At 40.3% G+C, this 24,085-nt stretch overlaps 1 protein-coding gene across 1 annotated transcript; it reads left to right on the top strand.

The window, feature by feature from the left end:
* The first annotated feature begins 3,069 nt into the window (after positions 1 to 3,069).
* PPP2CA (protein phosphatase 2 catalytic subunit alpha) lies at positions 3,070 to 23,479 on the top strand. The gene is made up of 7 exons (XM_082650544.1): positions 3,070 to 3,392; positions 16,082 to 16,291; positions 19,047 to 19,220; positions 19,797 to 19,886; positions 20,409 to 20,570; positions 21,817 to 21,935; positions 22,721 to 23,479. The coding sequence occupies exons 1-7, from the start codon at positions 3,291 to 3,293 to the stop codon at positions 22,791 to 22,793; spliced, it is 930 nt and encodes a 309-aa protein (XP_082506670.1). The 5' UTR covers positions 3,070 to 3,290; the 3' UTR covers positions 22,794 to 23,479.
* Positions 23,480 to 24,085: the final 606 nt, after the last annotated feature.

The raw sequence follows: 24,085 nt of genomic DNA, 5'->3' as shown, positions 1-24,085 counted from the left end.
GCTCTACGGGCGCAGGCTTCAGTAGTTGTGGCATGCAGGCTCAGTAGTTGTGGCTCACGGGCTCTAGAGAGCAGGCTCAGTAGTTGTGGCACACGGGCTTAGTTGCTCCGCGGCATGGGGATCTTCCCGGACCAGGGCTCAAACCCGTGTCTCCTGCATTGGCAGGTGGATTCTTAACCACTGCGCGACCAGGGAAGCCCAAAAAAGAACAATTCTTTTTGGCTTGCTTTTAACTTTTTTTTTTTTTTTAATTTATCTATCTTTTTGGCTGCATTGGGTGTTCACCGCTGCGCGCAGGCCCTCTCCAGTTGCGGCGAGCAGGGGCCACTCTCCGCCATGGTGCGTGGGCCTCTCACTGCGGTGGCCTCTCCTGCTGTGGAGCACAGGCTCCAGGCACATAGGCTTCAGCAGTTGTGGCCCCCGGGCCCCAGAGCACAGGCTCAGCAATTGCGGCGCACAGGCCTGTCCCCCGCGTCGGCAGGCGAACTCCCAACCACCCGCGCCACCAGGGAAGTCCCACTTTTAACTTTTTGTTCCAGGTATTCCTCAGCTCTAGAATTGAGACAGTCAGGTCTAATTAGCCAAGACCAGATAAATCAAACTGAATTTTCAGATCCGTTGGTTATTTTGGGTTCTACAGAGTAAAAAAAAAATTCTAGATTTCTTCTAAAGGAAACGATATTCTGATTTAGTTCTGTACTGTTTATAATCATATATGCTTTACTTCACGGCTTGAATGCTAATAAGAGCTTCCTAGAATTCATTCCTTAAGAAGTTAAGTCATGGCATCTAATTATTTGGCAGGATGTTTTAAGTATATATAATTATATCTTCCATTTTTGTGGTGGTGGAGAGCCAAGTCATCTGCATCAAGAGAAAATAATACCTGCATTAATGCTACCAGCTAGGATCTCACAGCATTTTGGAAAAACCCACTCATTATAATCTAGGAGTATACTGAGTACTCAATACTTTTTAATCTGCCAAACTAACATCACCCCCACCTTTTTAGATAAAGAACTCAGGCAAAGGGAAATTATACTGAGCCTACTCCATATTTCAGTCCTTTGAGGTCAGTTGTGTGAGTATGGCTGAGACCTTGCACTTGCGAGTATGAAGTTTTAAATCCTGACTACTACCTTGGGCAACTCCCTTCTCTTTTCTGAGTGCCTGTCTGCTTCTTGCCTGATGAGAAAGGACCACTTCTCACAGGTACAGGGCAATGGTGAATAAGATAGCACACTGGGCATAGCTTTATTTGTTTCTGGTTTTTTTTTGCGGTACGCGGGCCTTTCACTGCCGTGGCCTCTCCCGTTGCGGAGCACAGGTTCCAGACGCGCAGGCCCGGCGGCCATGGTTCATGGTCCTAGCCGTTCCGCGGCACGTGGGATCCTCCCGGACCGGGGCACGAACCCGTGTCCCCTGCATCGGCAGGCGGACTCTCAACCACTGCGCCACCAGGGAAGCCCTGGGCATAGCTTTATAATGACGGGCACCAAGTGATGATTTTCTTCCTCATTCATTCCACATAGTCTTAACTCTTATTCCTCTGTGTTTGGGGACGTTAACTGCAAAACATAGTCAGAAATTGAGAAAGTGGAATTGCAATTTCCAGCCCGGGTAGACCACGCCAGTCAGCCTCGTCAAGCAGGTTGTCTTGGATGAAGGAGAATTTTCAGTCCCACCATTCGCTTATTCTGGCCTCTAGGGCCTTCTTCAGCCTGTTGGTCAGGATGATGTGGTCAAGGCTGCAGAGTGAGAGCTCTCCTCCAGCACACTACTGAGTAGTTGGGTTGGCTGCTATTGCGGGTAAGGAGTCTAGAAGACAGGGACCAGGTTCACCTCTTGCCTTGCCCTTTAAGGTTTAATGTCTTTTGTAAAGCTTCTATCTCTCAGGTCCTGTGGACATCATAATCGCTCTTCTGGCTACATATCCGCAGACCATCCTAGGAAGTACCGTTGGGAGAATACAAGCTCCACCAGGGTAGGGTACCGTGTCTGTTTGGATGACCCTTCTGTCTCCTAGTCATGGATCTAGCACATAGTTGGCACTCTACGGAGCCAAATATTTCTGTGAAGGGAAGGACGACGAAATGTGAAAACAGTTCACAAATCTCAAAGAGATTCACAGCCAGACAGAGGTCCGATCCTAGGGTATCCAAGCTTTATTTAAAGCGCGGACCACTGCCGCTTCTAATACGACCGGGTCCCGGGCAGGACGGGTGCATCTATCTCCTTGCGGCCTTCCCTTGAGAAAGTAGGCCCGAGTGGGCAGGGGTTGGGGGAGGAGAGCGTTTCTCCCCAGGAGGAACCGGAGTAGGAGGAAGGCGCACACCTTGGGTACAAGGGGTGAGGCTGCGCAGGGCGTGCGGAAGCCAGGAGAGCTACGAGGCCCCAGCCATCGCGCCGGAAGAGACATCTAGGCCTGGGGACAGGTGTGTGCCGGGGGAGTCAGGTGCACTGCGCGGCCCTCCCCCGACAGGTACACCCTCCTCCGCCTACGAGTGACCTAATTACAAGGTGCCGGCCGCGCCCGGAGGCGAAGGTGGCCACTCCAACCAGGCTACCACTCGGCGCCCGTTCTTGCCCCCAAGATGCAGGAATCCCACGCAATTCCAGTGTTGTATCACGGAGGAGGCATGGGGTCGCATTTCTAATTTCCGTGATTTGATTTCAGTCGCCACGTGAAGAGCCGAAGCGTATCGCCTTAGAGAAAAAGTCTCCAGCAGCAAGGAGCCACCCTCCCACCCCGACTGCGCCTGCGCCACGTCCGCGCCTCAGCCGCGCAGGACGTACTGCTCTGGGATTAGCCTACTTCCCAGCTGCAAGCCTAGCCCCCTGCTCGGTCTCGGTCTTCCCTTCCCCCTCGGCCTCTCCCTTCTGGAGGACAACGCCCTGAAGGCTAAGGTGTCTGTTACCAGCCTGCTACGTTGCGCCTGCGCCTCGGCCCCTAGCACTCCAGTCTGGCGGCTGATCCGGGCTGGCGCTGCAGTTGCGCAGCTCTGGTCCCGGCCCATCTACCCCGCCGCCTCCTGACGCCGGGCGTGACGTCACCACGCCGGCGGCCGCCATTACAGAGAGCAGAGCTTTGGGGCTAGAGTGAGCGGAGGACGGCCGCGGCCGGTGGCCGAGTACGGAGGGGCGAGCCAGCGGGCCAGCGCTAGTGCCGAGCAACCGCCAGTACCCGCACAAGTACCCCGGGAACCGGCGGCGGCGTGTGTGTGTGGCCCGTGTGCGGGCGGCGGCGCGGGAGGAGCGCGGAGCGGCAGCCGTTTCGGGCGGGTGGCATCATGGACGAGAAGGTGTTCACCAAGGAGCTGGACCAGTGGGTCGAGCAGCTGAACGAGTGCAAGCAGCTCTCCGAGTCCCAGGTCAAGAGCCTCTGCGAGAAGGTGAGCTGCACCTCGGATGCGGAAGCCGCGGCGGGCCGAGCCCGCAAAGAAGAAGGCGGCCATGGGGAGGGTGCAACATGGCGGAGGCCCCGGCCCCCCGAGCCTCCCAGACCGGCGCCCGGCGCGGCCCGGCGGCGGCTCCCGGGCGACCCGGCGCCCTCTGCCTCCCGCGCAGGGATTGGTTGTCGTTACCACCGCCGCCTAAAATGGCGCCGTTGCCCCAACTCCGGGGCTTCAGAGCTTCGCGGTCTTGGCGCGGGGCGAGGTGGCTGTGGGGAGCGGAGACCCTGTGGGTCAGGGTTGGGGACGGTTTTGAGATGTGGGTAAGAGGACTTGAGTTCTATGGCCTGGGAGTGGGGCCTGGGACTCAGGTGAGTAAGAGGCTTTTTACTTGTACTCAGACCTAATTCTTAGGTCCAAAGCTGTCCAGAAGCTCCCCGAACGGCCCTTGTAGACCAGATCTAGGACCTCTCTAAAGGTCACACAGTTTTAGCACTATCTTGGGTGGTTTGTGTTAAATTCACCGAGATATCTTTTCCAGAGACTTATTTGAAGCGTGTTTTTAAAGAATGTTAGAATCAATTTCTAACCTAGTTTCTACGAATGTCATGGTGGTAGTCATAGGGAGGAGTATAACTTATTTTTCATAGTTGGAAGAATGGAGAATTTGGTGAGTCATACTACATAAGTAGCTTTGGGATTGGAAATCAAGTGTCGGTTTATGATTTATATGCCGACTCAAATTGGGTAGTGTGAAACGCTTCTCTAAGTCTAACGTACTTGGCATTTTGCCATTTCTTTTTAAAACGAGCAACAAACTGTAAGAGCAAATTTTGTATCCTGGCTTTTCCTTGGAAAAGTTGTTTGTATATTTGTGACTTTAAATAGTGGTAGTAATGATAAGAATAGCTGTCGATTGAGCTTTTACAGTATCCCAGATATTGTGCTTAGGTTTAAATAATTTATCTCACAGGTGTTGAAAATGGAATGTTGTAGTCTATTTTAGTAAGGCCGTTTTAAATTACCTATTTCTGATTTGTTTTTTCCGAGGAGTTGGGGAAACAGATAGCCTGTTGGGTTTGTCTTATAATTCAGTTTCCTAAGTAGAGAAAATGATGAGCTCCACCATGAATGTTTCAATTTACCTTTTCAAAATTAACTTTGCAGCATTTCTTTTTAGTTCCACAGAATTGTGGAATATCATATTAGCATTTTGTATTAGTGAAGAATTATTAGAAAGCAATTATGCTGACTTGTTTGTGGCTTGATGTGAAAATTATGTTCATGAGTTTGATGTATATGCCCCTAAAACCGGCTTTTTCAGAAACTGTTCTGTGAATAATTGCAATTTAAGTGAGTCTAACTCAGATTTATTTATCCCATGCTTCGACAAAACTTTCCTATTAGTTGATGAGGTGGCACATAATCTCTTGGAGCTGAATTTTAATGGTAGCATTGTAGTCTTTCGTTGCTTCTTGATCCTTAATTTGCTTCCATCAAATGAGGATAATATTTGTTTTAAAGGTTTAGAAATAGGCTTTTAAAAATTATTTAATGTATAGTGTTAGGTCTTAGTTTCTAGGTACTATAAGTGATGATTTTAATGACTTTTAAGGTTGAGTTTTTACTCTGTATAAGACTTTGAGTCAGTAGTTGGCTAGATGACTAGTCATTTGTGTAGAAAACATCGCAAGAGAGCAGTGATGTAATTGGAAGACCACTGGACTGTGAGTTAGAACGGGACACTAGTCCTCTTTCTGCCACTAACTAATTGTGATTGACCTTGAGGCAACCACTTCACTTGGTCCACATTTTCCTGTCTATAAACTAAAATTAAAATAGATGTTCCAAGTTTCCTTCTAATCTTAGATTATACAGTTCCATTTTAAATTAGTACTCTGTGTTTAAATATTGAATGCTTACTGGATATCCAAGATTGCTTACTTTTATGAGATGAATGAAAAGCAATCATGCTTATTCTCAAGGAGCCTGAATCTAGTTGGAAGTCAGTAGTAGATGGAACACAGAAGTAGAGGGTTTGTGTCGGAGACAATAGAAGATAATACTGGAGTTACAGTGGGGTGGCTGAAGCTTGATCCATCTGGTAAATGGTCGTTGTTTGCCACCTGTTTGTAAAACTAAGATGTAGTGAGGTTAATCAATTTATGCTTAAATCTCCTTTGCTCATCTACTGTGTCAAGATTTTAATTCTTAGAGCCAAAAAAAGGGAGAAAATATTTGAAGCTAGATTTCTAAAACATGAATCCTTTTGGGGGGCTATCACACAGCCTTCAAACTTTTTAACTTGTAAGTATTCCAACTTTTGGAGCATTATTAACCTTCCAGACTAAGTTAATTTGAAGGCAGCTCTTCAGGTTTATGGGATAAGATAGGGTGCATGACTTGAAACATCTTTTGTACAAATGTTTTTAGTGAAGCAAAAGTTCTCATTAGTATAATAGGTTTTTTTTCTTTCTTTTGTTCCTTTTAAAGAAATGATACTTGGTGGAGATAGCTATTTGATAATAGTTGATTATTTTTTGATTATAAGAAGGAAAGTGTGTTTATAGACAAGGGTGAATATGGTTTTTATGTTATTAATTAGTTAAGCTTTTTTCCCCCCAAGATGTGATGAAGGTCTATATCAAAGACAGGGTTGTTGTGTGTGCGATATACCTTGTCATTTTGGGGATCATAATTTGTTGGTTGTTTAAAAATTTGCTGTGAGTGAAGCAGTTTTGCCTATAGTCACAGGTCTGTAGTCATTTACTACACCTGTATAACTGGACTGGTATGTTTCCATCTACCTATTGGAAGAAGTAAATAGTATCAACTTGCTTTTGCTTTAACTATAGTAAACAGTCTTTTGTTATGTTCAGCAGTGGTTTCATTTAGGTATGATTTTTGGCTTTGTGCTTTCTTGTCTTACCAAACTTGTGGAGAATGTTGTTTGATAGCCAGGTTTTTTTTCCAAAGGAGTTCTTTACCTAGGTATGCTGTTTTCCATTGCTGTACAAGCACTATAAATAAAATGCAGCATGAGTCTTCCTGCTAGTTGGATGACCTGCAAGTACTTGGCCAAGGTTAAATTCCTATATGAAATGGGTAATATATTTTTGTGAGTCTGTATGTGTGTTTAATTTAAAAGGTGGTTTGGCTTATTTCCATAAAGGTAATTTGAATATTGAGAACAAGCAGTTGTGGGGGGAGCATGATACAGAATATTGTTGTCATCATACTTTCACATACACAGTTCTCTTAACAGGTTTATGAGACAGTTATCCTCAGTTAGAGATGGAAACCACAGCTCAGAAAGATAAAGTGACTTGACTACAGGGGCTAAATTGAGATTGCCTAGGTTTATGGTTTGTAAGCCCAATGTTTTAGTCTTGCTTCACAGCCCCCTTCTCTTTTCTGAGGTAGTGTTAATAATGAAGACACAGATGAATTGGGGCCAGACTGAATTGTAGAATTAACAGCTCTGTAAAAGAAAGCATAATTTTTGTTCTTTAAAGCTTCCTATTCATGTCACATACTGTTGTCCCACTCTCTCCTGGAGGAGGAAACTAATTATTTTTCGATTTGGACGTGGCTAACTGCATTTGCCTCGCAGATAAGATTAGTGAGATGAAAACCCCAGTTAATTTTCTGTGTATTCTCAGATAGTGTAAATCATGATCCAGAGACCAAGCTCTAAAATACTCTAATAAAATGTAACTGATATTTAAATTTTTCATTAAGCTTGTTAAAATGCCTTTCTTTTTATCCTCATAGCTTCCACAGTCAAGGCTGTTTGCCTGTGTGTATTCTGTGATCTCCCAGGCATGAAGCGGTAGAGCAGTTGGTTTTGAGTTGACTTAGTGAGGAAACACCAAAAAGGTGAACAGTTCTTCTCTTCAGACACACAAGTTCCCCCCACCCCCTGTCCCATTCTGCCTTTGTTTTCTCTATCAGAGCCAAGAGTTCTGTGTCTGCAAATATGGGCAGTAGGACTAAGGTGAAACTCATGCTATAGAAAGAATGATGGGCACTGGGACAGCATTTGAGTTAACAGTAGTTTGGTGTTCTTTTTTTCCCTATCTCATTGTAAGTCAGGTTTGTCAGTTACCTGTGGAGTATTGCTTGTTTAGTTTGGAGGAGATAAGCTAGGAAAACCAGGAGACATTAGGTTTGGGTTGACGCATGGTAGAGAGGGTTGGTGTTTTTTGTTTCTTTGTTTTTGTAAATTTATTTATTTATTTTTGGCTGCGTTGGGTCTTTGCTGCTACACGTGGGCTTTCTCTAGTTGCAGCGAGTGGGGGCTACTCTTTGTTGTGGTGCGCGGGCTTCTCATTGTGGTGGCTTCTCTTGTTGCAGAGCATGAGCTTTGGACGCGCGGGCTTCAGTAGTTGTGGCGCACTCACAGGCTTAGTTACTCCGCGGCATGTGGGATCTTCCCAGACCAGGGCTCGAACTCGTGTCCCTTGCAGTGGCAGGTGAATTCTTAACCACTGCGCCACCAGAGAAGTCCCAGAGAGGGGTCTTTTTTGAGGGCGCTGAGGAGAGGTAGGAAAAGTTATGTGAGGCATAGAACCACCCCCCACCCCTTACCGTTTTCTTTATACTTTGACCTGTTTCTCTTATTTTCACCTTTTTCCTTACGCATTTCACATTACCATCCTTTTCTGAAAAAACCCTCAACCTGCCCTCTCCTACACAAGTGAGATCTGAAATGGACTAGAACTGGGAAGGGGAAAGATTTTGTTTGTTGTTTAAAATAGGTTTTCTTTCAGCTTCTGGAGCAGAAGTTGTAGAAGAGGCTGACAGAGAGAGGTCTGGTTGCCAGTAAATGGCTGGGGGTGGGGGTGGGGTCTGGAAAAACTGTGAAGAGCAGTCTGGGATTAACAGCTTAATTTCTTCACAATACAAGGTTGCTATTGCCACTGATATATTGGTATTGTTGTTTGGAATGGATAGACAAAGCAGTGACAGAGACGTATGTACTGCATCTGGGTGTTTTCTAAACTGTACATGACCAGCTGGCCAGTCACTCTGGCACACCCTGTCCCCACCTCTGCCTTAGTCATTTAGTTACTACCACCAATGGGAATTTTTACCTTTCTGTTGTTGAGGGGCCTGAAAGAAGGTTGAGCACCTTTGTTCTAGAGTGCACCTGGAAGACAAACATTACCTAGATAGTCATGCAAAGTGTAGTTCACACAGGTTATGGAGTGTCAGTATTATTATTAACTGTGACAGTGTGCATTTGTTTTTGGAATACATTCAACCAAAATTTTTTTATATATATAAATTTATTTATTTTTGCGGTACGCGGGCTTCTCACTGTTGTGGCCTCTCCCATTGCGGAGCACAGGCTCTGGACGCGCAGGCTTAGCGGCCATGGCTCACGGGCCCAGCCGCTCCACGGCATGTGGGATCTTCCCGGACCGGGGCACGAACCCGTGTCCCCTGCATCGGCAGGTGGACTCTCAACCACTGTGCCACCAGGGAAGCCCTAAATTTATTTTTTATTTATTTCTCTTTGGCTGTGTTGGGTCTTCGTTGCTAAGCACGGGCTTTCTCTAGTTGCGGCGAGCAGGGGCTACTCTTCGTTGCGGCGTGCGGGCTTCTCGTTGTGGGTCACGGGCTTCTCATTGCGGTGGCTTCTCTTGTTGTGGAGCATGGGCTCTAGGCACATGGGCTTCAGTAGTTGTGGCTCGCGGGCTCTAGAGCACAGGCTCGGTAGTTGTGGCGCATGGGCTTAGTTGCTCCGTGGCATGTGGGATCTTCCCAGACCAGGGCTTGACCCCGTGTCCCCTGCCTTGGCAGGCAGGTTCTTAATCACTGCGCCACCAGGGAAGTCCATTCAAGCAAAATTTATTATGCTTCCTTTATATGTACTATTTTCACTATTTGTTGAGCTTTGTCTAAATAGTATAATTGTAGGGATCTGTTAGTTGTTTTGCTCTAGTAGCAGGGTTTTGGATTAGTCAGGAGGTTGAACTTGTAGTAAACTCCAGATAGGAAAGATTTTAGAATTTTTGTGCTAGTGGTGATCAAGTTAATTGTGTTTCTCTGGTACCCATCATCTGTAAACTAGCAGTAATGCCTGCTATCTCTGTTGGGTGGCTTTGATTTTCATTAAAAAGGCTTAAGAAGTGAAGTGCTTTAGGATGTGTAGAATTTTAGTAATGAAAAAAACCTCAAAGATCCTCTAGGCCAAGTCACCTTTCACAGATGAGGGAGGAGACTGAGACCCAGAGTGGTTGAATCTCATTCAACATGGATTGTTATGGTGAAAATTTTTAAACAACTGTGTATATAGCAACATTTCTCAGTTCAGTAGATTAACATTTTTTCCCTATGCAGGAATGATTGAGACTGTTTAATTCATGCACATGGGTATGTTCGTTGGTAAAGATGGAGGCCAGTCTGTTGCACGTGAGACACACAGCTTTAAAGAAAGCAGTCATTCATTTTGGTCAGAGGTGAAGATGGTTGTTTTACAGAAACAGATGGGAAAACATCACCTTACATATTCTCTCTTAATATAAATTTAGAATTATCCCTCATCCCTGACCTTTTCTTTCCATTAGGCCCTAAACCAAATAGTAGATACTTGTTTGCAGAACATTATGTGAAGGGTTATGATACTTTGAAAGTATTATAATCATACAGATTTTAATCAAAGAAGACAAATATTTCATAAAATATTAGAGGCATCTGATCAGTATAATTAATGAAAGACAAGTGGTATGAAGAAAGATTTGATAGTTGAAGACAATTAACTAAAGATTCATTTGCTTCCAGGGCTAGTGATACGTCCTACCCTATGTATCACACCAAAATAAAAATCTAGCCACATACACTTAATTTATCATGAACCTTAAATTTTTTTTCCACAGTTATGAAAATCAAAGAAACCTACCATTGATTCATAAAAGCAGTATGAAGCAAAATGAAATTCTCTTAGGATATTGAAAAGCTTGATTCTTGCTTGCAAATTTAATTATTTTGCTTTTTATTTTATTTTAAAAAATATTTTTCCATGCCTGATCAGGATGTGTGTCATGGTTGCTTGACCCTACAGGTATTTTATATTTTTTGGCTGTGCCATGCGGCATGTGGGTCTTAGTTCCCTGACCAGGGATCGAACCTGTGCCCCCTGAAGTGGAAGCACGGAGTCTTAACTCCTGGACTGCCAGGGAAGTCCCAATTATTTTGCTTTTTAAAAAAGTTTTCAAATGTCTTCAGTTTTTACTTGAACTGAGAAGTAAAATTCAAAGATTAATTATTGCTTTTTTTTGTTTTTTGTTTCTCATCTCTTATGTGTTTATGGCTCTATTGGTAGAAGATGTATTCAACTGGGATTAGAGTATGAAATGTTAAATTTACTTAACTAGAGTTCTAATGAACATTATAATTAGTAATCAGATTTTTAATAGAAAAATATCTAAGAACATTTGGCTCCCTATGAATACTCAAAGAATGTGTGTGGACACGTTATACAAGAGGAGAAATAACTGATACTGTATAAACATGGAATAAAAAGTTCAAACCCTGAAATTAAAAGTTCCAGTTAAATTAGAAGATAACACTGTATATCTGAAATAGCTGAGAATGGATACAGTCTTAAATTTATTACTGCACAAGTTAGGCATAGGTCCAGTGGTACATAGGGAACAAAAATTGTTAATATTGTTTTGCTCTGTAATCCCACAATTGAAATTTTCCTGAAAGAAAATAATTCAAATAAACAGTAATACCTGTGTAGATCTGTTCAGGAGCATATTATATAGTGGTTTACAATGATCACTGTAATGCTATAGGAAATTGGGTCAGTGAATATGAAAATTTAGGACACAGAATGAGATGTTGACCAGTTGTAAACTGTAAGGGAATACAAAGAAATGAGAATAGTTTTTGCTGGTGTGGCAGAATTGAGAAAGCATTCTTACAGTTTCACCGCTGAAATAAACAATCTGTTAAGACTTTATTGTTTTCCAGTCATTTTACACAAAGAATTTTTACCTTGTAATCATTTTGTATTTTAAAATGGTTCCTTGATTTAATAAAAATGCATAAATACGTTTTGTTTTTCTTTTTTTTTATTTATTTATTTATTTATTTTTTTTATTTATTTTTTTTAACATCTTTATTGGGGTACAATTGCTTTACAATGGTGTGCTAGCTTCTGCCTTACAACAAAGTGAATCAGTCATACACAAACATATGTTCCCATATGTCTTCCTGTTTTTCTTTTAATAATTAAAAATGCATAAATGCATTGCGTGGCTTTTTCTACTGTGTAAGTTATGTAGGAATGATATCAATGTTGTATATCCTTAAGGAAATTAATAGATATATATAAGTGGTTGGTAAATCTGTTGTTGGTTCATGTTTTTTTCTTTTACTTGCCTTCCTTGAAAAATCTTGGATTGGATGATCTGTTGGTCTTTTGGTCTGTTTTAAATCTGATTTGTTTGTAATTTCATGTTGTTATGGTGGTTAGGTATGGTCCATATTTAAGACTTACTTAAGTCTACAGGTCATTGGCCTTATTACCTGATGTTTTTATAGGAGGTTGAAAATAGAGTGAGATTTCTGAATCCGAACTCAGAATGCTGAGAGGATGTTAATAATAAATTAATGCTCCTGAAGGTTGCTGGTCTTTGGGTGAATCTAAATTTTTAAATTTCAGGAAGGTGTAAAAATTTTTAACTTTCCACAGTTACTTGTGATAAGCTCTCATTAATGGAATTGCTTGTTCCAGTTTTAACCTTGTTCTAGGAAGGTTCTTCCCTTGAATTCATTCATTTCAGTCTGTATCATTTGACTGAATTTCAGTAGGGTTCCAATAAATAAATCAGTACGGTGCTAGTTACACTGTTTCTTAAAACTTGATCTTAATTCTTTTTTCAAATATGAATTATATTAGCTGAGACATTTGAAGTCCCTGAAAAATGTTTTAGGGGAAACAAAAGTTTGAGGTGTGTGTGTTACTTTTGCTTCTCTGCATGGTTCAGGTGACATGAGGCTTTAAATTATGGGAGTCAGAATACCAGAGAGTGAAAAGGTAGTTATTAAAAATTTTTTAGTCTCTAGTGTTAACTAAGTTACCTTGAGAGTCTGGTTGTACCATTTACTTTGAGTATTAAACCAGAGATTTGAAGTTGTATAGCTATCTTTGAAACTGATGGTTGGTGAAGGCCTGGAGGCACTAAAGGTGACTCATTAGAGGTCCCATTGGGTGACCCATAGAGGGGGGTTCTATTAGGTGCTTCTGGGATTTATAAGGCCTGACTCCTGTGATAGAAAAAGAGATGTCTGAGAGAAGCTATGCTATGATTAGTTTTCCTGACTAGAATAATCTTTAATAAGGACATCTACAGTCTTCTTTGTTGTGGTGTTCTGGGACTAGTGTATTTTGTGTAGTGATCATCTGAGAGCTGATAAGTTGAGACAAACCCCCCAAAAGTACGTTTTTAAAAAAAAATTTTTTTAATAAACTTATTTATTTTATTTTTACTTTTGGCTGTGTTGGGTCTTTGTTGCTGCGTGTGGGCTCTCTCTAGTTGTGGCGAGCGGGGGCTACTCTTGGTTGCGGTGCGTGGGCTTCTCATTGCGGGGCTTCTCGTTGTGGAGCACAGGCTTAGTTGCTCCACGGCATGTGGGATCTTCCTGGACCAGAGCTCGAACCCGTGTCCCCTGTATTGACAGGTGGATTCTTAACCACTGAGCCACCAGGGGAGTCCTGCAAATTTCTTTTAAGTAGGACCTATCATTTCATTCATAGCTGTTTTCATTAGTATGCACTAGGTGCTGAAAACATCAGTCCTGGTATTAATTCCAAACAGGTTTAGTAATGGAATATGCCTAGTGAACTTCCACTTTTTAGTAATAATAAATTGGGAAGTTGGAATTACTGTAGAGAGATGGATTATATGTACTTCTTAAGAAATATCTCTTTTTGAAACACAGTGGAAATTTTTTCTAAATTTAAAAATGTTAGATGAAATTAATAACTAACTTTGTGATGTCAGTGGTTGGTAAATGTCCTGAAATAGGCTTCCCAAAATGTTTGGAGACTTGAAAATAGTGGTTCTTAAACTTGGCAGCACCTAAGAAAGCACTAGTATAGGGTAGGGAGGGGAGACTTAAAAAAATTATTGACGCTTGGATCCCACAGACAAAGATTCTGACTTAATTGGGAGAGGAGTAGTTTGGGCATCTGGATATTTTTAAAGAGCTTCCCAGGTCATTTTTTAATGTGCCGCTAAGGTTGCATACCACTACCTTAAAACCAGTCCTTGACATCCTTGGTTGTCACTCAAAATGTAATGAGCAATGGCTCATTAGCAACAATTCTCTTATGATATTTTCACCTGCATATTGCAGTGTGTTGCTTTCCCTTGACCCAGCCTCCCACTGTACATTCTGGGACACCATTCCATACTGCTGATCCCAAATAGAAGATGCTCAATAAATGTTGATTGGGTATATGAAGTAAAACACTTTAAACCCATTCTCAGAACAAATTACTTTTACCTTCTTGGCTTAACTGACTCTCCCTGAGGAAGTCTTGTACCTTCTCTAGTAGCCCTCCCAGGTGGATGGGTTCTGCATCCTTCTATTTGAGGATAAAATTCCCTGTGTTTTTCAGGCTTCTGTCCTCTACCTAGATACCTGGACATTTTTCCTTACGGTTATTACCTGCTATTTCTTCATTCTCCAGAGAACTTGGTACCACTTTCCAGGTTTGTACTTATGCTGTTGTCCTGGCAGACATCCATGGCTCTCCCTAAAGATGATTTGTCTCAGTTTGAGTTCTTGATTCCCTCAAAATATATATTAAGTGCGTGGGGCATTGTTCTAGCGAGGTGCTGTGTAGACAATGGTGGATAAAATGAATCTGGTGATAATTTTTTAAACTGTCACTTTGATTGTTGCATGGAAATTAAATTGGAGGCAGGAAGACTAGAAACAGGGAGTTTTTTGTGGAGGCTAGCACAGTAATCCAGGTTAGTTGATGGTGCCTTGGACCAGGATATTGGCAAAAAAGATAGAAGCATATGGATTGAGATGTTTTGGAAGGAGACTAGGCAAGACTTGTCGGTGGGTTGGTCCCTGAATACTGGTGGGTGGCCTTTAAGCTCTACTACACCTCAGATATCCATATCCACAGCCCTACCTCTGAAATCCTTAATTCACTAATCAAATTTTCTGCCAGTGGATCTTTGTTTTAATACTACTTTGATTAGACTTGTTTTCAGTCCATATCCATGCTCCATTCTCCTCCTACATTTCCTAGCTGGGTGACCAACTGTCATCATGGTTTGCCTGGGTACAACTGAGGCGTTTCCTGGGAAGCAGGACTATCGGTGCTAAAAACCAGGGTAGTTTGTCAACCTGACCCCACCCCGGTCTGCTCTCTTCTCTACTCTTGCGTGCTATGCTTTAGCCATGTTAACCTTTTCTGCTTAACTCCTTGGACTTTATACGCATGATTGCATCTGCCGCTGTTGGATGTCCTCCAGTTTCCTATTCCCATCCCATTTCTGTAGCTCCCGCCCATTATTTGCACCTCAGGCAGTTTTCATAGCTCTCAGTTTTTGTGAGCCCGGAACACTGCTGCTTACTCTAGCATGTCTTAGCACTTGGCCCTTTCTTTTGTAATGATCTTTTATTTATTGTCTGCCTCTCCTGCTCCACTGTGTGTGTTTATGGGCTGTCTTGTTTGTTGTGATATCTTAAAAAGTGGCCTCCACCAGTTACTCTCTCCCTTTCTTCCATGGCACTTAATACAGTCTGTACTTTGTTACTTGATTACTTGTTTGTGGCCGTTCCCCTATACCCCCTCCCCAGCCCTGGTGTGGGAATGATCTATCTTTATCTTGTTCACTATACCTCCAGGGGCTAGCACAGGGCCTGGCACAGAGTATCACTCATGGTTGAGCAAATGAATGATTATCTCCCAGTTCTCTTCACAGTTTTTGGCATACAATAAATGATCAATAAATATGTGTTGAAATGAATAAAAGAGTTTCTACTGAGTGGAATATTATGTTGCTCTTAAAAGTGATGTTTGAATTTGTGGTTACATGGGGGAATGCATAGGATGCCAAACGGTTTTCTGAAAGCAGCATAAAAACTATGTATATTGAATAGTCACAGTTGTAAAATGAGAAGTTTATGTTTTGATAAGAGGATAAAAAACCCAAAATACAGACAAAATTTTAATGTCTTCCAAAAGTCTTTTTTTTAAAGTAGGACTAAGAAACCTCTCCTCGTAGCCTGGAATCCTAGAGTGCATTGTAGTTAGAACTCTAAAGCTCAGGAACTAGGTACCTGAGTGTCTTGCTCCATTTTCATTTATTGTATATGGCTGCTAATCATGATCTCTTTAGCACTTAGATGGCAACTGATAGATCTAAAACTCATGATACTGATGAGAGGAATGGGACTATGTATCTTGATACATTTTTTTTTTTCTAGGTATCAGAGGTGAGATAGCTGGTGGATAGGTTCCAGGCATGTCTTGCCCCCTTATTTTAATGCGATCGTAATTATCTGCAGTTTCATCTTATGCTGAGTCTGCCCCTTTAAAGCTATATTAAGGGTAACTTAAACATATCTTATGTGTAATTAAACATATCTTTGTTAATGTTTTTTAATGTGAAATGTCTTGGTTTATTTTTCTCTATCTGTAGGCTAAAGAAATTCTGACAAAAGAATCCAATGTGCAAGAAGTTCGATGTCCAGTCACTGTCTGCGGAGATGTGCATGGGCAATTTCATGATCTCATGGAACTGTTTAGAATTGGTGGCAAATCACCAGATACAAATTACTTGTTTATGGGAGATTATGTTGACAGAGGATATTACTCAGTTGAAACAGTTACTCTGCTTGTAGCTCTTAAGGTAATTTCAATTTTATGTTTGAGCATTTTGAACTGGGTATGGCAGTCCTCTTGAATGTCCTTTTTTACCCAGTGATTTGTGGTTTTCTCCATCTGCGTGTTAGCTTTTAGAATAAATCCCCACATTTAGGAATTTAGATATTCAGGTTTGGGACTTAATAAATCATCGGTCTATCTTCATTCTGAATGAGGGAATGATACAGAATAAAAACAAGAAGGTTATTTTCTAAGGAAGAAAATGCCTCATGATTTAAAAATGCTAGAAGGCTGATTAAATAGAAATTTTAGTTCAGTAATTTGGGATATGAGAGGTAATATAATTACCTTTCTAGGTATTTTTGAAGTATTTTAAAGGAGCAAAATATTTCAAATATTGGCATGTTTATATCCGTTGACACAGTAATCATATAATTAAAATTGTACAGAGGAAGAAGTTTAAGAGGAAAAGAGCTTTACTTACATGAAAACATAAATTGTAGCATCTTAAATGTCAGAAAGAATTGATATAAATATCTAATGGTAAGTGAATTTCTAAATTATGGCTTACCTCAATGGAATAGTTTGCAGCCATTAAACATGACATAATCTAGAACAATAGAAATGATAATTAAAGAAAGCATGTTGTTTTATACCAGTTGTAGCTTTGGGAAATATACAGAGATCTGAAGGTGAAACACAAAATGGTAAAAAGCTTTTTTGAGATGACCTTTCTCCCTTAAAAGAAATTATTTGACTTTACTTTTGGGGAGATGATTTTATTTTAAAGAATATGTAGAATGGTAAGATAGCTGCCAGCGTCTTCTAGTACTGGAGAAGCAGTGAGATGTGGTTTTGGCAAGAGCTGAAGTTTAGGCAATTAACAAAGTGTAAGTGTTCATGAAGCTACAGGTCTGAATCATGTAAAGTGCTACAAAACATTTTTGGAGGTCATTATGTTCTGCATCTGTAAATTGAAGGAGTTGAATTAAATGATGGAAAGTTTCTGCAGTGACTCTAGATGCCATGAAAGTAGCCTTGCAAGCTAACCTGCACTTAAAGCCCAGGATGAATCCCAGTGCTCAGAGGAGGAATAAATATGCTACCTTTAAGAGTTCATGTTTGTGTTATGCGCTGAATTGTGCCACCACCACCCCTTCCCCAAATTCATATGTTGCAGTCCTAACTCCCAGTACCTCAGAATGTGACTGTATTGGAGGTAGGGCCTTTAAAGAGGTAATTAAGGTAAAATGAGGTCATACAGGTGACCCCTAATCCAATATGACTGGTGTCCTTATAAGAAGAGATTAGGACACATACAGAGGGAAGATGAGAAGACACATGGAGAAGATGGCCGTTATCTAGCCAAAGAAGAGAGGCCTTTAGAAGGAACCAACCCTGCTGACACCTTGATCTTGATCTTGGACTTCTAGCCTCTAGAACTGTGAGGAAATAAATTTCTGTTCTTTAAGCCTTCCATTCTGTGGTACCTCATATGGTAGCCCTAGCAGACTTAATACAGGGGAAAGGAAACTTAAGCAAATAGTGCTGGAACAGTTGGGCATCCATATGCAAAAAATGAACTTAGCTACCTCATACCTAACAAATGGATCAACGTCAGTCATAGATCTAAATATGAGTGCTAAAACTGTGAAACTTCTAAAATAAAACATAGAAAATCTTTGTAACCTTGGGTTTGGCAAAGATGTCTTAGATATGATACCAAAAACACAAGCCATTAAAAAACTGATAAATTGGACTTCATAAAAATTGATTTTTTGTTCTTCAAAAGACATCACTAAGGAAAAAGTACTTGTATTCATATATATATTTTTAAAACCTATAAGAAGACATGTTTTAAGTGGACAAAATATTTGAATAGATGTTTCACCCAAGAAGATATATGAATGGTCATTAAGCACATGAAAAGATGCTCAAACCTTAGTCATCAGGGAAATGCAAATTAAAGTCAGAATCAGGCCCATTAGAATGGCTTTCATCAATAAGGCTAGTAATACCGTATGTTAGTGAGTTTGTTGGAGAGATTAGAAACTTAGGAATCTCTCCGAGAAAAATGAAAGCATATATGTGTACAGAAACTTCTTATATGTGGTATGATCATAAGAACATTATTCATAATAGCCCAAAACTGCAGACAATCCAAATGTTCAGTCTGCTGGTGAATAAAAAACCAAAATATGGCTATATATGGTATAGCCATACAATGGAATACTGTGCAGAGCAGTAAAATGAGACAAACCACTGATCCATTCACAGATGAGTCTAAAAAATATTCCGCTAAGTGAAAGAAGCCAGACACACAAAAAAACTACATATTGTATTGATTCCATTTATATGAAATTTCTAGAGAAAGCAAATCTCAAGAGACAAAGTATCGGTAGTTGCTGAGAGTGGGAGTCGGGAGTGATTGCAGACAGGCACGAGGGATCTTTTTGGGTTAATGGAACGGTTCTAAAACTGGATTGCAATGGTGGTTGTATAATGTAATAAAAAAAACTCATGGATGGAGTTTTGCAGCTGGTGACTATGCGTGGGATAAAGTTAGTGGTAGTGAGAGTTTGATTTTAGTTGAAATGGGGTTGGCAGATACCCCATGGGATAAATGATCTGTAGATGTGATTTCACTTTTGTGTGATGTAGGGGTGTGGGATGTTTTTTCCAGCAAAGTTGGAATTCTGTTTCCCTGTAGAATGTTTGCTGGATTTTTATTTGGTTTTTGAAGGAGCCAGCCGTTCATGATTTCACGTTTGTTGTTTCAGGTTCGTTACCGTGAACGCATCACCATTCTTAGAGGAAATCATGAGAGCAGACAGATCACACAAGTATATGGTTTCTATGATGAGTGTTTACGGAAGTATGGAAATGCAAATGTTTGGAAATATTTTACAGATCTTTTTGACTATCTTCCTCTCACTGCCTTGGTGGATGGGCAGGTATGTAGGTCTTCTTGAAACTTACATTGGTGATTATTTTCAAGAATCTGCTTTCTTACATTTAGGTGCCAGTAACTTGTTTTTCCATCCTCACATCCCTTTGGGATTCTTCTATGAAGTGCAGTCTTTGTGAGGGGCACTGAACTATATGTTGGGACCACAGGGGGATGGAAAATGTAGCCCGTCCATCCTTTTGGGCTGTTTCTGGACATGTCGGGGAGATGTAATTAGCTATTTACTGGTCCCAGTAGAGCAGCAGTGCACAGAAGAAACTGCAAGAAAATTCTGTGAGAAGGAAGATAATTGTCTATGACGGAGGGTAAGGTCAGAGAAATGTTTTTAGAAGAGCTGATTGGGGTTTGGGTGCAGTAGGGATGGTTTATCAGGAAGAAAGGGAGTGTATTCCATAGTTTAGAGTGGGAGGCAAGAAAGAAAGATCTGCAGAAACAAGCCTGGTTCTGGCAGAACACAGAAACACCAACAGGGCCGAGTGATGTGGGCTACAGCCTGCAGCTTAGTCCACAATGTTTGTAGTTTATTTTAAATGAGGGTAATGTTGTAAACCACTCTTTTCAGATCTTCTGTCTACATGGTGGCCTCTCACCATCCATAGATACACTGGATCACATCAGAGCACTTGATCGCCTACAAGAAGTTCCCCATGAGGTATTGCCCTTATTTTTGGTAATAAAATCTTTTCAAAAAACTTTTTAGAGAGAGGAAATATTTAATTGTAACTTAGTTCATTGTATGTATTTTCTTGTTTAATTCTCAAAAATGATCATGTGGTATGAGCACTGTTGTTGACCCCATTCTTAAGAAGCTAAGGTTAAGAAACCTACCAAGATCACAACAGCTCTGGGACTGGGTTTAGGACCTAGGTGTTGGTTGTCTTAAGAGCTTCTCCCTTAGTTACTAAACTCTACTGCCTAACATTGAAATTTGCATACACTAGGCAGATTAATTAGTTAGGGCTTGTTGCTATTGGGACTCATTGATGTAGGCTCTGCCTCTTAAAGACACCTGGAAGTAGTTTATTTATTTGACTCTATCTGCAAAACCTTTTACCATTTTCAGCAAACACCATTCAAAAAGTGACGTAGTAGGTGCTGCTTCTGGTGAATTACTCAGATCATATATTTTAACCAATTTTGCAAAAGGCAATCTAAAATATAACTTGCTTTTTAGGGTCCAATGTGTGACTTGCTATGGTCAGATCCAGATGACCGTGGAGGTTGGGGTATATCTCCTCGAGGAGCTGGTTACACCTTTGGGCAAGATATTTCTGAGACATTTAATCATGCCAATGGCCTCACGTTGGTGTCTAGAGCTCATCAGCTGGTGATGGAGGTATGTTCTGTTCTTTGATTTGATTTTTAAGTAAACTTAATGAAGGAAGATCTTAGGAAATTTTATATTATATGATATAGTGAGAACATGCCATGTATTCTTCTGATGAATTTGCCATTATAGCCTTAGCCTTTTCAGTAGATGCACACTAGAATTAAAATCTCAAACTTTTGATCCAAATGAAATTCATAGGTAAAATGTTTTCAGAGAATTCTTAATGACTGAGTAGTGCTTGGGGTTTAAGGCTGGGAAAGTAAGATGGGGGAGAGTGAAAAATAATATTTTATGGTCTCAGTTTTATTTCATGTATTTAACATGTGTATGTATGGAAGAGAGTTTGGGAAGAAATACACCAAAATGTTTAAGTGGTCCTTTGGATGATAGGATTACAGGTGATTTGAAAGAAGAAGCTAAAGGGAAATGGGCTAAATTCTTAGCATAGGACATTGATTAGCATACTTATAAAATTAAGGTCCTATTTAGATTAATACTAATACAGCTGTATTGTGATTATCAATAAAGTCTGACTTTGCTAGAGATAGGGAAAGAAATTTGTGATTAATACTTGAAAAGTAACTCATGCGTTCAGATGGGCTTTGAGACAATGAGGCTGGAGTTCCTAGAGGCGCCTCTCCTTTATACCTTGGGCAGTACAGGTAATACCTGTACTGACTGAGGACAGAATTAATAAGGTTCTGGTCTCCAGGAGTATGTGTCTGCCTCTACAAGGAATGGCCATATACTCATTCTTGTATCATGTTTAGGGCTACTGCAATAAGAGAGGCTGAAGAAATGCTGTTATTTACTGAAAGTCGGGTATATAAGAAGTAGCTTATCCTTTTCTGATCGGTGATTTTTTTTAGGGATTTTCTTTTTATAGTAGACAACTTTTATACTTTTGGGAAAAAATAAATACGTTTGGTTCTTTTTTAAGTTGGGCAGAAGGAGTGTTCCCTGGTGGTCTAGTGGTTAGGATTCGGTGCTTTCACTGCCATGGCCTGGGTTCATTCCCTGGTCGGGGAACTGAGATCTGAGATCCCACAAGCTGCACAGCACAGCAAAAAGAAAAAAAAAAGTTGTGTGGAGTACAGAAAATTATTGAATCATCCAGAAACAAAGCAATACTTTTTAAAAAGCCTTTTGGGCAGAAGGGGAGATATTTTTTTCCCCTCTTGAGAGAAGTCACATTTAGTTGTGTAAATAAGGGAGTAAAATAGGGGATTATTTTCTGTTCTTTTCCTTGTAGGGATATAACTGGTGCCATGACCGAAATGTAGTAACGATTTTCAGTGCTCCAAACTATTGTTATCGTTGCGGTAACCAAGCTGCAATCATGGAACTTGATGATACTCTAAAATACTCTTTGTAAGTATATACACTTGAGTCGTTGGTTACCATTACTTGAATATATTAGTTTTAATGTGAAGTTGAACAGTTCAAGAGCTTATGCTAAATCCAGATTCCAATTGGATTTTTTTAAGTTTCCTTTGAAACACATCAACAGAAACCTAGATCCTAATATGAATTATTAGGGATTTAACTTTTAAATCCATGTTTTTATTGTAGAGTTAATAAAATATATCCTGAGGATGAGATAATAGATAACAGTACCTTAGGCTCTTTAAACTTTATTTATTTAGTAGAATCCTTCTTTCAAATGGTCTTAGAAGGAACTACAGATATACAGAAGCATATCCTCTAGCTGAAGTTGCCTTGGTTCTTTGAGGAGGTGTGCAGCCAGAAGACCCTTATTAAATGCATGATTAGGGTTCTCTTAATACATTAAGTTATTGGATGGGGGGGAAATGTGTAAAAATCTGCACGGGGATGAAATGTACAACATGGGGAATATAGTAATATTGTAATAATTGTATGGTGACAGGTGGTAACTAGACTTATCTAGATCATATAATTAATGTATAGAAATGTATAGAATTAATGTATAGAATTAATGTATAGAAATGTATAGAAATTTCAAAACACTGTTGTACTTTTGGAACTAAAGCAGTGCTGTAAGTCAATTATACTTCAGTTTTTAAAAAAACAAACTATTAAAAAAATGTGTAGAGTCAAAGACTAATATTCTTGATTTTAATTGTCAGTACATTGATGTCTTGGAGTATGAACAACAAATATGTCTTGTTTTTCAGCTTGCAGTTTGACCCAGCACCTCGCAGAGGCGAGCCACATGTTACTCGTCGTACCCCAGACTACTTCCTGTAACGAAATTTTAAACTTGTACAGTATTGCCATGAACCATATATTGACCTAACGGAAATGGGAAGAGCAACAGTAACTCCACAAAGTGTCAGAGAATAGTTAACATTCAAAAAACTTGTTTTCACACGGACCAAAAAGATGTGCCATATAAAAATACAAAGCCTCTTGTCATCAACAGCCATGACCACTTTAGAATGAACCAGTTCATTGCATGCTGAAGCGACATTGTTGGTCAAGAAACCAGTTTCTGGCATAGCGCTATTTGTAGTTACTTTGCTTTCTCTGAGAGACTGCAGATAATAAGATGTAAACATTAACACCTCGTGAATACAATTTAACTTCCATTTAGCTATAGCTTTACTCAGCATGACTGTAGATAAGAATAGCAGCAAACAATCATTGGAGCTTAATGAACATTTTTAAAATTAAGTACCAAGGCCTCCCCTCTACTTGTGAGTTTTGAAATCGTTTTGTTTATTTTCAGGGATACTGTTTAATTTAATTGTATGATTTGTCTGCACTCAGTTTTTTTCCCCTTCTCAAATCTCAGCCTCATGTTGTTCTTTGTTACTGTCAGATCCTGGTGAGTTGTTTTGAACAGAACTGTTTTTTTTTCCTCCCTCCTGTAAGACGATGTTACTGCACAAGAGCACTGCAGTGTTTTTCATAATAAACTTGTGAACTAAGAACTGAGAAAGTCAAATTTTAATTGTATCAATGGGCAAGACTGGTGCTGTTTATTTAAAAGATACATCAATTGATAAATTTTAGAATTTGTAGAATTCTAGGTAAAGAAAAATAAAAATCAAGGCCACTACATAATCTCTCGTAACTCCTTGACATTCTTCAAATGAATTTCAGGACTTATTTGTAGTCCAGATAGTACAATATGTCAGATTGCCAGCATGCTCTTTGTGGGTTCTTCTTCCTGCATATTGTCTGCAAGAAAGGAAATGAAGTCTCTGCTGCTTCAGTAAGACCTGATTGTAAAACCATATAAATCGAGATTTATGTTTTTCGGGTTTTGTTTTTTAATGAAAAAAGCATGTTTTCAGGTAGAGGTTAACAAACTAAATAATGTATCTACTTATCAGTCACTGCAGTTTCTGGTTATAAATATTGCTATGTAATGTGGACACTGTAAGATGATTGACAGAGTGGTAAGTTCTTAACGAATATTTGTACATTACTTGTCACGTGATCTTAAAGTTAAATTTGTCTCAGATAAGATATAGCTGTTAAAGCATTATCCTGTATTATGCTCTTTAAATGATACTAGTTAAACCAAATAGAAA

This window comes from Grampus griseus (genome assembly GCF_964374135.1).
Source record: "Grampus griseus genome assembly, chromosome: 3".
NCBI classification, from domain to species: Eukaryota; Metazoa; Chordata; class Mammalia; order Artiodactyla; family Delphinidae; genus Grampus; species Grampus griseus.
The sequence above is the reverse complement of the archived record's forward strand: the minus strand, read 5'-3'. Positions and strand labels throughout refer to the sequence as shown.

What these genes read in the sequence shown, in the direction of transcription:
- PPP2CA (XM_082650544.1), top strand. Translation starts at nt 3,291, where the DNA reads ATGGACGAGAAGGTGTTCACCAAGGAGCTGGACCAGTGGGTCGAGCAG. An exon ending in CTGCCTTGGTGGATGGGCAG is followed by an intron (nt 19,221 to 19,796) that starts GTATGTAGGTCT and finishes CACTCTTTTCAG; the next exon opens with ATCTTCTGTCTACATGGTGG. An exon ending in TACAAGAAGTTCCCCATGAG is followed by an intron (nt 19,887 to 20,408) that starts GTATTGCCCTTA and finishes CTTGCTTTTTAG; the next exon opens with GGTCCAATGTGTGACTTGCT.